Below are 15,232 nucleotides of genomic sequence, written 5' to 3'. Positions count from 1 at the left end.
CTCTTTCCTATTAAAGGGCTTTCTTTCTCCTTTACTCTGCTTAGCAGGACTAGTTCTTGATCTTTAACCTTTTTCTGTTGTCTTTCAATATAGTGTATGGCATGATTTCCTTTTCATCATTGTTGCAGGAGAATCTTGTGTAATCCTGGCTATGCTTCCTTAGTATTGTAACTTCTTTCCCCCCTAGTCTGCTTACAGTATTTTGGGAGTGGGGAGAAGGGGAGGGGGGTTCTGATAGCTCTAGGGTTTGACTATGACATTTATGAGTGTTTTCAATTTGGGGGTTTCTGTCAGAAAATGATTAATGAATCCTTTCATTTTTACTTTGCCCTCTGATCCTAACAATTCTGTGTAGAATTCTTGAAATATAATATTTAGGGTTTTTGTTTGGTCATGTTTTTCAGTTAAACACTATTTATCATTTTAAGGAAAAGTTCATTTATTCCTATGCTTTTTAATATGTTTAACAGAAATAGATGACATATTTGTCAAAAGTTTTTTCTACATCTTAATACAGTGTTGTGATTTAAATTGCTTTTGTTGTTAATATGGTCTATTATGTTTATAGTTTTCCTGATATTAAACCAATATCAGATTCACATTCCTGGTATCAGTTCTATCTGATCATAATATATAATCTCTTTGATGTGTTACTATAGCCTCATTGATAATATTTTATTTGATATGTTTGCATCAATATTCATTAAAGATGTTAGGATGTAATTTTCTTTTTCTAATTTGTCCCTCTTTGGTTCAGGCATCAAAAACATATAAAGCCCTCTGAATTTCCTTCTCTATTCATCTGCTCTCCTAAATATTTCAATAGCTCTCCTCTTATTAATTTCCTTCATATTTTAAAAACCACCACCACCCCCTCTCACAATTAAATTTAAAACAGTGAGGTGGAGGAAAAGTGGAAAACCTATATAACAGGTAAGTATTGTCAAGCAAGACAAATCCATACAGAGACCATCTAGAAATATGTTTCCTTCCACATCTTGAGTCCGTAGACTTTCTGTCAAGAAGTGCTTTCAAGTCAAGATGCTTCTGGGTCTTCAAGAGGTTTTCTGGGAATATGGTTATTTTTACTTTGGTCACAGTTCTTTGTACTTTCAAAATTGTTTTTCTTTACATTGTTGTCATTATAGAAATTCTTGTCCTAGTTCTGCTCATTTCACTGTGCATCAGTTCCTACTTTCTAAGATTCTCTGAAATAGTCTCTTTTGTCATTTCTTGTGGACTAGCAATATTCCATTATGATCATATACCAAAACTTCTTCAGCTATTCCCTTTGGATTGTCACTTAGTATTCCATTTCTTTTCTCTTTTCTTTTCTCCTGTCTCTTCTGCCCCCCTTTTTCGTGTATAAAGTTTATTTTTTTCTTTTGACTATTCCTTTCCCATTTTAATCCTCCCTCGTAACCCCTTACCTCTACACCCCTACCTATTTCTCTTTTGAGTTTAATGTAATTATACCCAAAGCTCTTTGTGTGGGTATGCATGTGTGTATCCCTTCCTCCATTTTATTCCATGTTCATTATACTCTTCTCACATACTCCAATTATAGGAAAGAGTAAGTTCCATCCCCTCTTCTTCCCTTCTAAACTAGTGTATTTCTTTTATCTTTTCTTTGCCCAATTAAAAACCCTCAGAATAGAACCAGTCCACCCAGATGGCCTTCATTTTTCTTAATTAACTCCCTCAATACCCCTGGAAGTTTCTAAAGGGATACTTGTTTTTTCTCTCCCTATTAGAATGTCAGCACTGTATCATTTAAATCCCTTTCCAATTACACAAATTCACCTTTCTAGGTTGCACTTGAGTCTTGTGTTTACATTTCAGAGTTCTTATTCAGCTTTGTTGTTTTTATCAAGAATGTGTGAAGATCACATATTCCCTTAAAGATTCAATTTTCCATCTCATCTGTAAGGTTGTACTTATTTTTGCAAAGTAAATTATTCTTGGTTGTAAGCCTTTATCTTTTGCCAATTGGAATATAATATTCCAAGATCTCCTCTTGTTTATAGTAGAAATGCCCAGGTCTTGTGGGATCATGCCTACAGTTCCTTGGTATTGGAACTCTTTCTCTCTACTTGAAGTAATTTTTCTTTGACTTGGAAGCTCTGGATTTTGGCAATGACATTCCTGAGACAAGAGGGTATCAGTAGATTCTTCCCATTTTTATTTTGCCCTCTGATTCAAGGAGATCTAGGCAGTTTTCATTTATGATTTTTTTTTTTAAAGTAGAAGATCCAGGCCTTAATTCATCTTTTTTTTTTCAGGGAGTCCATTGATTTATTAAATTATTTTTTCCTTAATCTTTTTTCCAGATCAGTTGTTTTTATAGCAGATACATTATATCTCCTATTTTTTCAGTCTTTTGGTTTTGTTCTAGTTTTTCTTGCTAATGAAGTCAGATTTCTCTATAATCATCTATCATAATTTTCAGGCAATCTGTTATTTAGGTAAGTTTTGTCACTTCCATTTCTAAACTATTTATCCTCCTTCCTAGTCTTTTATCTCTTCATTTCTACTAAGTCAGAGGTTCTTAACCTGGGACTCATGAATTTTTTTTATAACTATGTTCCAATTTCATTTACTTCCTTTGTAATCTTATGTATTTTATTTTATGCATTTAAATACTTTATTCTGAGAGAGGGTCCATAGATTTTACCACACTGCTAAAGAAATCCATGACACAAAAAAAAAGTTAAGAACCCCTGTACTGGGTATTCGTATTGTCGTAATGGAAAATCTTTTTTTTTTTCTTTTCCTTTTAGTCTCTGCTTATAGTTATTATAAAGTAACTCTTTCGATCTAGGTTGGATTTTTAGGGATCTCTAGATCTATTATAATTCTTTATATTGGTCGTCTGTATCTTCTTGTTTTTTATTTCTCTCTCTCTCTGGCTTTATTACCTGAAATAGGACTTTGGTTCCTAGTGTCAGGTTCCTTTTTATGCCGCACTTTTCTATGGGTTAGTCTTGCCCTTCTGGGTCACTTATGGTAACCTCTTCCTCTTCAAGTGAAGATAATCATACTTATCTTATTTACTTTGCTGGTTTTTGTAAAGATCAAATGAGATAACACACATAAAAAGCTTTATAAACTTTAAAGTTCTATATAAATATGTATACACACTATAAAGTTTGTATACATGTATAGTTTTATATATATATATATATTTATATATAGTGGGGTGTGTGTGTGTGTGTGTGTGTGTGTGTGTGTGTGTGTATGAACCTCATGATCATGCCTACAGTCTGTACTGGTTGTTTGATGCTTCCTAGGACTTCCAGTGGTCCTGCTTTGGGACTGTAACCACCCTGAGGCTTTCTCAGAGCAGCACTCTACTTTTCCTGCCTCTGAACACAGAATCTTGCAGATGACACATGTCTCTGGTGAGACTGGGACTCTGACACTGAGTATGCTGACACTGGATTTGTTGGCTTTTACCTGTGGGGTTCTGATTGACTTTTTGTGCTTTTCTTATGATGGAACAAATCATTTACTGTAGTTTCTTAGTGTATTTCTCAGTTGTCACTTGGTCTGGTGTGATTATTAAGTTTTTGTGGAATAGGTCTGTGGGAGCTAGGCTGCCTGATTCCATTCAGATAGCCATCTTGAGTAGACTCAGTGGCACAGATTTTTATATGTAAAGTGTCTAGTCCAGATTAAGAGCATAGTCTATGGCCATGGGATAAAGGAAAGTTTATTAGACATATATGACTCTCTAAACAGTGAGCTAACCAGCCATAGGCTACAATGCTTTACATTTATCCTCTACCCAGAGGCTACAATCTTACAGAAAAGAATCTACCAAAAGTAAATAGTAAATAAACATGAGTGCAGTCAATTCCCAATTTTTGAATGGGTCATACACCAAAAATGTGTCTAAGTGTGTTGTTTAGATAAATGCTAATAGGTTCCCAGCATGGCCCACAAAAGCCTATTTAATTTGCATATTTGAACGACAGCTAGTATCGTTTTCAAATCATCTTGCTAGGTAGTTCAGTGGTTAATAATAGTAATAATAATAATAATAATAATAATACATAGAGCTTTAAAGTTTGCAAAGTACTTTACAAAGTAGCTGTTGAATAGAAACTATTGAACTCACTTGGATTCAAGCCCCAGCTCTGTCACCTAATAGCCATGTGGCATAAGGCAATTTATTTGGTTACTTCTTCATCTTCCTCTTCAAATGAAGAATTATTTACTTTGCAGGGTTGTTGTGAAGACCAAATGAGATACATAAAAAGCTTTATAAAATGTAAAGTTCTATATAAACTTATCTATCTATCTATATATATGTATACATATTACTCTAACTTACAGATGAGGAAAGTCACTTAAACCTGTTTGCCTCAGTTTCTTCATCTGTAAAAATAAACTGGAAAAGGAAATGGCAAACCATTCTAACATCTTTGCCAAGGATACCCCAAATAGGGTCATGAAGAGTTGGACACAATGGAAAACAACTGGACAAATTTTCCTCTGAAATGTTTAAGATAATTTGAAGAGAATTTTAAATAGCAATTTTCCTGTAACACTATTTTCCTGGTTGCTATGCATTTCTGTGGCTCTGTTTTTTGTTTTTTCCAATATTTATTCACAGTATTTGGCATTCAGAATAGAACAGAACATATCAATAAAATTTTTAAATGACTGCTTCTTTAAACCATACTATTCAAATTATAAGATCTATTTTCTTGCTATTGGGGGATTCTATTAAAATAAAAACATTTTCCAACTTTTTGTTCACATATTATAATAAGCCATCACGACAAACTAGATAGACAGCAGGTATTGGAGACAGAAAGAACTGGAGTCAACTCCTGCTTCTCTCACATATTAGTTATGAGATCCTAGCCTCCTGGGAATACTCATCAGGATGCCATGGGCTGCATATTGACTTAGTTTTAAAATGTAATATTATCTATGGTTTATTTTTATTTATTTTGTTAAATATTTGTCAATTACATTTTTGGGGAGGCAATCAGGGTTAAATGACTTGCCCGGAGTCACACTGGTGTCTGAGATGGGATTTGAACTCAGGCCCTCCTGATTCCAGGACTGGTGCACTGTCCACCTAGCTGCCCCCCAATTACATTTTAATCCCACCACACTGAGGAGTGTTGTAGGCCATATACAGCTTGAGGGACAATGATAGAGAGAATTCCTCTATTGATGAAATCACATGAAATCTCATGCCTGTCTTTATATCATAATTCATCTCATTTAGATTTAGATATTTCCAAAAAATAACACACTACACTGAAACCTTTCTATTACAATGTCATGGGAGGCTACACTGCAAGCTATGCCTATGGATAAAACTACACTATGATGAGGTCTTTTTGTTACATCATGCTAATGATTCTCAGATTTCCCTATCCTGCCCTCCTAACCTCTCTGGTGAACTCCAGCGTTGCATCTCAATCTGCCTTTCAGACATCTCAAACTGGATGTCCAGTAGACATCTCAGACTCAGCATAATCCAAAACTGAGCTCCTTATCTTTCCATTAAACTTTCCCTATTTCCAGACTTCCCTGTTACTGGTGGTTGCAGGCACAGCCATCCCAGGCTCACAGCCTAGGTGTGACTCTTCACTATCTCTGACCACCCACCCACCCACCCCACCCTCCACCCCCATGTGCAGTCTGTTGTCAGGGCCTGTCATCTATCGAATATGCCTTCCCTGATCACCTGGGGCCTGAACCATTGCAGTAAGTTGCTAGTGGGTCTCCTTGCCTCTAGTCACTCCTCACTCTAACCTAGCCTACATTTAGCCACCAAAGTGATTTTCCCAAAACACAAGTCAGACCATGTCATGCCTCCCCTCCACTCCCACTCGGTAAACCCCAGCGGCTCCCTGTTCCTTCCACAATCAAATACAAAATGTTTGTTGTTCAAGCCCTTTATAACCTAGCTCCCCCTTACCTTTCCAATCTTCTTCTGCCTTACTTCCCACCATATATTCTTCAATCCAATAACATTAGTCTTCTGGCTGTTTTATGAACAAGACACTCCACCTCTCAGCTCCAGGCATTTTCTCTTTTCCCTTATGTTTGGAATGCTCTCCCTCTTTATCTTCCCTCCTGCTTCCTCTAGCTTCCTTTGAGTCCAAACTAAGATTCTACCTTCTACAGGAAGCCTTTCCTGATCTCTCTTAATTCTGGTGCCTTTCCTCGCTTCTTTTTTTCCCTATTTATCCTCTCTATAACTTGTTTGTATATATTTCTTTATTTGTCATCTCCCTCATTAAATTGTAAATCCCTTGAGGTTAGAGACAGTCTTTTGCCTCTTTTTGCGTCCACAGTGCTTAGCACAGTGCCTGGCACATAGTAGGCACTTAATAAATGCTTATTGTGACTGACTACTTTAATATTCAGTTGTAGGTGTAGAATGGGCTTCCTGATGTAGTAGATTTTTTTTTCTTGGAGTTCTTAAAAAAAAAGCTAGATGACCACTTGTTAGGTATGTTGTGGAGAGGATTCTTCATGAATGGACTGGACTGGATGGTTCCATGATTCATTGACCTCATATCCTCAAACTTCACAGAACCCTTTGTTTTACTCCATTTATGCAACATTGTGTATTGGTTATCTATGTTATACTTTATCCTTTTCTAGATTTGAAGTTTCCGGAGAACAAGGTTTATCTTAACTAAACTTTAAAGCCCTCCCCAGTACCTAGTCTTTTGGCACCTAGTAGGTACTTAATAAACATAAATGTTTATGGAATAAATGAATGAGTTCTAATTTTTTTAATGTATATGCCCAGGGGTTTATTGAGTTTATTTAATTTTGTCTTATTGGCTAATGTTTTTAATCTTAATTTCATTGATATGTTTTGATTTTACTTCTCTTTCATTTCTAGTACCCCTTACCATGCCTAGCCTTCCCTTTATAACAGATTTTAAAAGAACAAAAAGCAATTTAGCAAAACCAGCCAACACGTCAGCCATGTCTTACAGTGTGTGCAGTATGCCATTCTCAGAGCCTCCATCTCTGCAAAGAGGAGAGGGAGATGAATTTCTCAGTTCTTCTCTGGGACCAAGCTTGGTCATTATAATTACATAGTTTTCAGTTTTGGTTTTTGTTCTTTCCATTTACATTGATGTAGTCATTATGTATATATTGTTTTCCTGGTTCTTCTTACTCCGTCCTACATGAGTTTATATTAAGTCTTCCCATCTTCCTCCAAATTCCTGGCATGCTTTGATTTTTTTTATAGCATAATAATATTCCATTACATTCATGCACCACAATTTGTTAAGCCATTCCCCAAATGATAGGTACCTACTTTGTTTCCAATTCTTTACTATCCCAAAAAGTTATGTTAGAAATATTTTAGTATATATGGCACCTTTCTATTTTTTACCTCTTTGAGCAATATGCATAGAAGTGGGATCTCTGGATCAAAGACTATAGACATTTTAGTCATTTTGTAAACAAAATTCCAAATTGCCTTCCAGAGTAGTTGAACCAATTCGTCGATAGCACATGCTTATCTTCTCACATTCCCTCCAGCATTGACTGTCAATCTCACCTTTTTAAACTTTCTGTATATGAAGCTTCATAGTTGTTTAGATTTGAATTTCTTATTTAGAGATTTGGGGAAATCTTTTAAGTAATTGTTTAGAAGTTTAGCCAGTTTTAAAAAATTGATTCAATTATTAGCATTTATTCCATACAAAATGAACATAACAAAGTCATGTGTAAACAAATAGATAGTACTTTATTAACAGAACTGTACAGAAGAAAATTACATAGTGTTTTCCCAATGATGAAATAAAATTCTTCTTCCTGAGCTAACAGTATTATGAACTGAAATAAAAGAAAACTTCTACCACACTTTAGCTTGGCAGACCCTTGGGGGTTTTTGTTGTTGTTGTTGTTGTTGTTAATTTCTTTTATCTACCGTTTAACTTATTTTGAAGGCATTGTACTAAAAACAATATTAAAATTCATAAATATTATACCCAAGAAGTATCTATGGTTTTCAAGAGTACTCTAAAGTGAATTGTTTTCTGATTACTTTAGATGTAGGTTAGTTCACTAATATCAAAGATGTTTTCTAGTAAATGGATATTATGTAAGGAATAATTTGGAAGAAATGTTTTGATGAGTGTTTCCCTTACATATGTCGTCATTCCAATAATTTAATAGTTGTCTCATAATGGTGGTCCCTACTGCCAAGTGAGAGGTAGGGGAAAAACCAGATACTGAGAGTGCCATATTAGTGAAGATTCTAGATTTCCAGAGGCAAACATCAAACCAGAAATGTGCATGTGGAAAACCACTCATAACTTTAAAAAGTTCTACCAGAGACTAGTTTAGTTAACAATGCTTTTAAATTTTGTTATAAAAGGTACTCTAAGGCTTGTTCAGTTGTGCTAATGATGATGATAAACATTAAATAACAACTTATAAAATATGTAACCAATCAATTGTTTCTTCATTTTTTTGTAGCCAGATCCTATGATGTTTTTACCACTTTGCTTCTGCAGTAATGTTTAAAAGCATAATAACTTGAATTTTTTATGACTCGTCTTAAATAATTTTTGGAACATCTAGTATCAGAATTGGAAATATGTCAACATAAAGATGTTATTATAATTATAAATTAAAGATAATTTTGCCAAATAAGTAGTTAACCAGGTAAAGTTAAACAAGATAAGATGAATTATGGCTATTTTATAGAATAATGACAGTCTTCATTTTAAGCTACAATGTAAAGTGCTTTATCTTGAGATTAGGTATTGTGGCAGAAGCTAAAACTGCCTTTTTTTTTTCTAACAGTGCCAGAATCCAACCTCCTTTTCTTTTTGCACTAACAAGACTGCTTTACCACCACAGCCCCACTCTAAGTAATTAAATCAATCCTTTGTACTTACCGTATTCTCCTCTAGTGACGGTACTAGATCTGATTATATGCTTCATGCATATTCAAAGTACGGCACTGACAGCTCTTTAATGAGCTCTTACTTAATCAGTACGAACAATGTTCATCTTGTTCTTTTTTTCCTCCTGCATTAGAGCTAGGAACAGTTGGGGAAAAAATGAAACATCCAGCATTCATTTGAAAAATATATTGTACTTTGAAAAGTGTCTAAGCTGGGGAAGTTGCATTCTGCCCTTTAAAAGTCTGATGGACAAATTGGATTACTAGTATTGGATTAAATAACAAATGGTTAGAGGAGAAATGAGAAAAGCTCACTGTGATCACAGGCTTTAATATTTTTTGTTACTTATAAAGCTGAAGGGGTCTTTAACCAGTTATTAAAGTCAGGATTAATTTGTAATGGTCCAACTTACTGACTTTAAAAGCTTTTTTTAATTTTTAAAAGCCCTAAAACAATAGTGGAATCATGTACGCACAGGGTAAAAAAAAAATTGTTTACAATCATTAGTCTATTTATAGGTTCCTGTGAGCTAGTACTGGTTCAGATAAGGATTTGGGGCATGCTGTATTAATTTATCTTCAAATTGGGGGTGTTGATTTTAATAGTCTGTAGCATTTCGGGGACCAGTAAACAATCTCATGTTAGCATTTTCTAATTTTTAGACATTTATTTTCATTTTGAAACTTGGAAAGATTAATAGTCATTTTCTGTTTAATTTCTTTGAGTTAGAGGACAATTTATTTTTTAATCTAGAAATCAGATTATGAATTTAATTGAAAATAATGGTACTACATCAGCATTATTTTTCTCAAGGAAGTCCCATCCCATTGAAGAAAATGATGCTAATTTAAGAGTGGGTTAGCGGCTTCCTTCACGGCTGCCTGAAAGCATCAATTGCGGGTTAAGCCAAAGTTTGAACAAAGTTTTCATTTGTCTGTGTTTCAAGTCACTGCTTCAGTTATAGGCACAAGAATTGAGTCTGCAGTGAGAAAATATATCACAAAATCCATAGCTGTTAATATTGCACACATGGGTCATGTTGCTGATCAGAAAGGCCTTCACCGGGGCACAATTGGCCTTTTTCCAAATTGCAAGCTTTTTCTCAGCTTTTTCTTTTTCCTCTTTCTTCTTTTGTTGCTGCCCAGGGATTTGTGCCTATCGCAGCCTAGATCACATGACCAGTGTCAAGGCATCACATGGTCCAAAGTGAATACAAAACCAGCAACCCTAAAAGACATTAAAAATACTGTAAAACAATAAAGACTCTGTTCCATCTCTAAATGACTCTATCCTATGTATCCTTCGTACTTTTAAATTTTAACAGTATTTAATGAATTTACCTGTTTTCTTTTTTCTCCCAGTAGCAGATAATCATTTTATATCAATCTAAAATATGTGTTGTACTTATTTTTCGCAAGTGCAATTATGATTGGATAGTAGAGAGCAAAAATACTTGAAATTCCATTTATGTGCTAAAATGTTTTCATGTTTAAAAAAGCAGAATATTATAGAATAGTAAGGCTTTTTAATCAGACATTTCTTTTAACCATGTAAATGCTATGCTGAAGTTAGACTTGCAGAATTAAATGTTAGCATAGCAAGGTAATTATTTGTCTTGCTTTGAGAATTTGTTTGCTAAAAACCTTTTTCTGGTGAAATTTTATGCTTAAAAGCACAAACTGATGCCCTATGAATCTTAGAAAATTCCTTCCCACAGAATTGTGAATTTGACTAGGTGCCTTTTGATGCGAGTGGCAGGAAAAAGGTCCTGAAAGAGTCCACCTTTCTTGTAAATATTAGTACTTCCTTTTTCTAAAGGGAAAATACGAGACTGGATGTCTCCTGCTTGGTGGGAGTGGAGGGGTGGGGGAGTATCCCTTTGCCCTCATATATCCGTTTTGTAAAAATGTAACATATTTAATAACTCATTGCATCCTTAGGGAAAGAATATAAGAAATATTCACTTTTTATTTCTAAATTTGGGTTTGTCTTTTTGCTTAGATCATTTATTCAAATGTTTTCTGATCTACTGATATCTTCATTAGAAAACCTTTATTCACAGAACACTAATATTCTTTCTTAATCTTTATTTTCCCTGATCGCATTTACCCTGTTATTGATACAGTAAAAATGTATATTATGGGTTTACTTTAAAAAAAATTAATAACAAGTAAATTACTACAGATAGCTGGCTTAACATAATCTCTCCATGTCCATGAACTTCCTTCTAGTCTTAGAGTTCTCCTAATGATTTTTAGTTGGGGTTTGGTTGTTGTGTTGGGCTTTTTTTTTTTTTTTTATCGTGACCATATGTCTGTCAGCACCAAGAGTTCCTCATTGAAACATAATAACAATTAAGCCTCTGGGGAGGATTTAAACGGTAGAACACTTTGTTTACTGTACTTAGTGTTAATATGATCTGTAGGTATGTTAAAGGGGAGTGAAAATGTACATGCTGAAATTTATCAGCTTTGGAAGATAGACTTATTATTATTTAAACATGAATTTTTTTCAGGTCTAGGTCTCTAATCTTCTGTTACTGCTAACAGTCTAAAATGTAGTATTAGATCAGCTAAAATTAGGTATTACGTGTTTAAAAACTGACACTAAACAGTGCTGTGGCTTATATAGACAATAAGAGATAAATCCTCCTGTGTTTGTAGGAAGGAACACAGAAGAAGAAGAAGCTATGATGCAAGAATGGTTTATGTTAGTTAATAAGAAAAATGCTTTAATACGGAGAATGAACCAACTTTCTCTTCTGTAAGTACTCAAGACAGCTTGATTTTCGTACAAAGTTTGACAAAATACTTGCTATCACATTTTTGTTTTCTCTTACATTTTGTTTTAATTAGACTTAGTTTTTTTTTTAATTTCCTGAACTGTGTTTTTCTTAGTATATTTAACATGTCATATGTTTTGGTTACATGACAGACTGGCTTCTAAATATAAATATTAAAATAGTGTTGTCCGTAGGAAAAGATATGGATAAAAATTTAAAATAGCATGGTGTGAATATGAGGGGCAAAAGAGTAGAAAAAATATTTTGTGTTCAAGAAGTAGTTTATTTATCTAAAAAAGAAGTTTGGGTTATAAGAGGAAAAGAAATTTTAAATTAATTTAAAATATTTTCTTAAAATGTTTTTAATTTTGAAATTTTATCAGGAAGTGAAATTACACATAACCTGTACTACATGTGATATGACCATATACATTTTGGAAGAAAATGCTAATGATTTAAAAGTAAACTGTGCCCCTAAAGAGGCAGCATTAGCATAGTTATCAGGGTCAGAGGAGGAGTGGAGAAAATATAAACAGTAAGCATTCTTAGTATCTGGCATTTCACCTGCTTTAGGCCTTCTCTCTCTCCTGGTTCTCTCTGCTTACTATACTAGTAGTGTTCTTATAGGATGCCACCTAGTGTAGAGATGAGCTTGCTCACATTTCTTATTGCAGTGAAATAGCTCATTTTCATAAATGCATTCCCATACCTCAACTTTATTTTTAAAAATGAAGAAACATTTTGTAACGCAAAATTTTATCTTTATGATATTAAAATCCATACAAATAGGATTTCTTTGCATATTAACAGATATTCTTAGGTTAAAGAAAAGTCTATTAAGAATTAAGGAAAAAAATTTTTGCAACTTTAGGCAGCACAAAATAGGTTTTTTTCTTTTCCCTATAACAATCTTTGTACATGAAGTCTTTAAGAATCAGCTTACTCATCTGCAAATTGAAATATACCTCTTATTGTGGAAGAATGACAGGAACAGCATCATCTGAAGAAGGTTTTAGGTTTCTGTATCATTTGTTTGGAGTAGCTTAAAGTTAAAGAGAAAAGTCAGCTATGAGTCCTAAAATCAATGTAACTTAAAGGTCCTTTTAAGTGTTTAATGATTTAGTCATTAACATATTGATGAACTTTCTAAACTTGCCTAGGGAAAAAGAACATGACCTGGAAAGACGCTATGAGCTGTTGAACCGGGAGTTGCGGGCGATGCTTGCAATTGAAGGTAAGAAACATTTCACTGAGGAAAAAAATCAACCACTTAATACAAAGACTGAATTGTCAGGGGATTCAGTTCTAAAATAAACTTCAAGCATCTATGAATATTTGTCTACACTGGTTATGAATATATAGCAGTTACCACATAAATGACTTAAAGACACAAACCTAAGGACCCTAATGCAGATAGATTGTGGTATCTATTGTGTTGTTAGTAAGTTCAAAATCATCGTAACATCCAACAGATTTTAAATTCTATAAAATAAAAAATCTAAAACAATTAACATTTTACTCATTTGCACTTTATTTACACAGGGAAGAGTGCTAAAAGATGCATCAGGTTGATGTTTCATATTAAGATACTCAAAATTTCAACATAATATTTCATTAATGTCAACTGAAATAAACTGCCTTCTAGTCTGCTATAACTCTTGAGAGTCTAAATACTATACCTAAATGAATACACAGAAAGATTGACATAGGAGATAAGTAAAACAGTCAAACACTTTTTATAACTCTTTTAAATGAATTATATTATAATCCTGGATGATTCATAGTATAAGTAAACATCAGTCAGCATTTAATGTATTGCTTACCATATTTGGTTATTTTTTTAAGTAAGTGTTTTATAATGCTGTTCTTATTCCTCTCAGTTGGAAATGTTGTCTTACAGTTCAAAGATGTCCGCTTAAAAGTTAATCCTTTGGACTCTGTAAAATGGACCTTTTGTCTAATCAATGCAAATTGATTTTCCTATTCTGTATTGACCTTTTAACCCTTTGACTGTCTATGGTAATTTCTTTCTTCACCTGATAAGGTACCTGATCCATAATAAATCAATTCTAATTAGTTTAGAGACTTCACTAGAAACCTAAGTTTCTAAGGGAAAGCCATGAGAAGTCTTGTACTTTTTGAATATCAGAACATTGATTGCCACATTTTCATTGAATGATGAAAACAAATAAAATGCCTAGGGCATACCTACATTTACATAATACTTTTATTCTTTTCAAAGCACTTTCACACCAGTCAGCTCATTTGATAAATATAATTAGAAAGAAATTAAGCCCTTATTTAGTAAATCAAAATTTATTAATTTATTTATTTACATGGTTTTTGATAATGATAAGGTCCTTAAGATAGCAATCAAAATGCTTCACCATATAGCAAGGATAACAGCAAAAGTGTAAAAATAGACACAAAAAATCCTAGTTTTAAGTGTTTTTTTTAAGTTTATTACGGAAATAAAAGAACACAAAGATGATAAATTTTATTTGTTCTTTTTTATTAAGAATTTTTGTGGTAAGTCACATAATTGCCAGTGGACTTCACATAACCTTTCGAAGAGATTAGAAAGTTAAATAGCCAATTGAAAATTCAGTACAGTAAATAGTCAACGCATTTGTTTGGTTTTTGGTTTTTGGGGTTTTTTTTGGTATGTATATGTGGGGGGAGGAGTATAATTCTACTACAACCTTTTTGTTGGATTCTTATGTATTTTGCATGCATCTTCCTCTAAGCATAATTGTGCATGGATTCATATAGCAGATGACCATGTAAGATCAATAGGAACCATATGTTCTAAAGTCATTCTGCTATTTCTATAGGATATGAAAAGTTATCTCAGCATTGTATTGAACACAAACAACAGTCTCATTCCAGCCCAACAGATTTGCAAGCTAAATAACCTGATGCTTTTATACAACTGAAATAAAAATAGAAAATTCTCCCCTCCCCCCATTAGAATAATAAAACAATGAGCTTTCTTATTTTTTAAAACTTGCTTTATTTACATGATAACAGTTCCTAGGGTTTTTTTAACATGTGTTACTGTCTCACATGTATGACTCTGCTTTAAAAAAAAAACCTATCTGTGAGTTTTCATCTTTAGTTGTTGACAAGAGAAAAAAAGTATCAACCTGCTGATTACAGATAAAGACAGTTTATTGAATGTTCTCTTGCCCTGCTAATGTGAACAGTGTGTGGGCAGTACTGTCATGTAGAGGTGTTGACCATTGTAATGTTCAGTGATGTGAAGATACTGTCCTCTTAGCCAACTGTTAAAATGGATACATATACAGCTGAATAGCCTTTTAGGGTGTTAAAGTACTTCACAGAGAAAACGCATGAATAGGCAACACTGTTTTTGTTTTTGTATGTAAGTATGTTCCTAGCTTCCTTTCCCCTCCCTCCCATTTAACAGTGATGACATGGCTTAGCAATAAACTGTAGTCTTCACAAGTGAATATGCTATTGAAACTGCCTATCCTAAGAAATATGTATAAGGAGCATAATAAACCATGATTCATTA

The 15,232-nt window shown here is 33.6% G+C and overlaps 1 protein-coding gene across 10 annotated transcripts in view; it reads left to right on the top strand.

The window, feature by feature from the left end:
- Window positions 1–15,232, top strand: part of EHBP1 (EH domain binding protein 1) — a 433,107-nt gene that overhangs the window by 412,227 nt on the left and 5,648 nt on the right. For all 10 annotated transcript variants that reach the window (XM_036752173.1, XM_036752175.1, XM_036752180.1 and 7 more), the window contains 2 exons: window positions 11,576–11,675; window positions 12,855–12,928. In XM_036752173.1, coding sequence (XP_036608068.1) covers window positions 11,576–11,675; window positions 12,855–12,928 — 174 coding nt within the window. The remainder of the gene's footprint in view (window positions 1–11,575; window positions 11,676–12,854; window positions 12,929–15,232) is intronic.

The sequence above is a fragment of the Trichosurus vulpecula genome, chromosome 3, assembly GCF_011100635.1.
Source record: "Trichosurus vulpecula isolate mTriVul1 chromosome 3, mTriVul1.pri, whole genome shotgun sequence".
In the NCBI taxonomy this organism is placed as follows: domain Eukaryota; kingdom Metazoa; phylum Chordata; class Mammalia; order Diprotodontia; family Phalangeridae; genus Trichosurus; species Trichosurus vulpecula.
The sequence above is the reverse complement of the archived record's forward strand: the minus strand, read 5'-3'. Positions and strand labels throughout refer to the sequence as shown.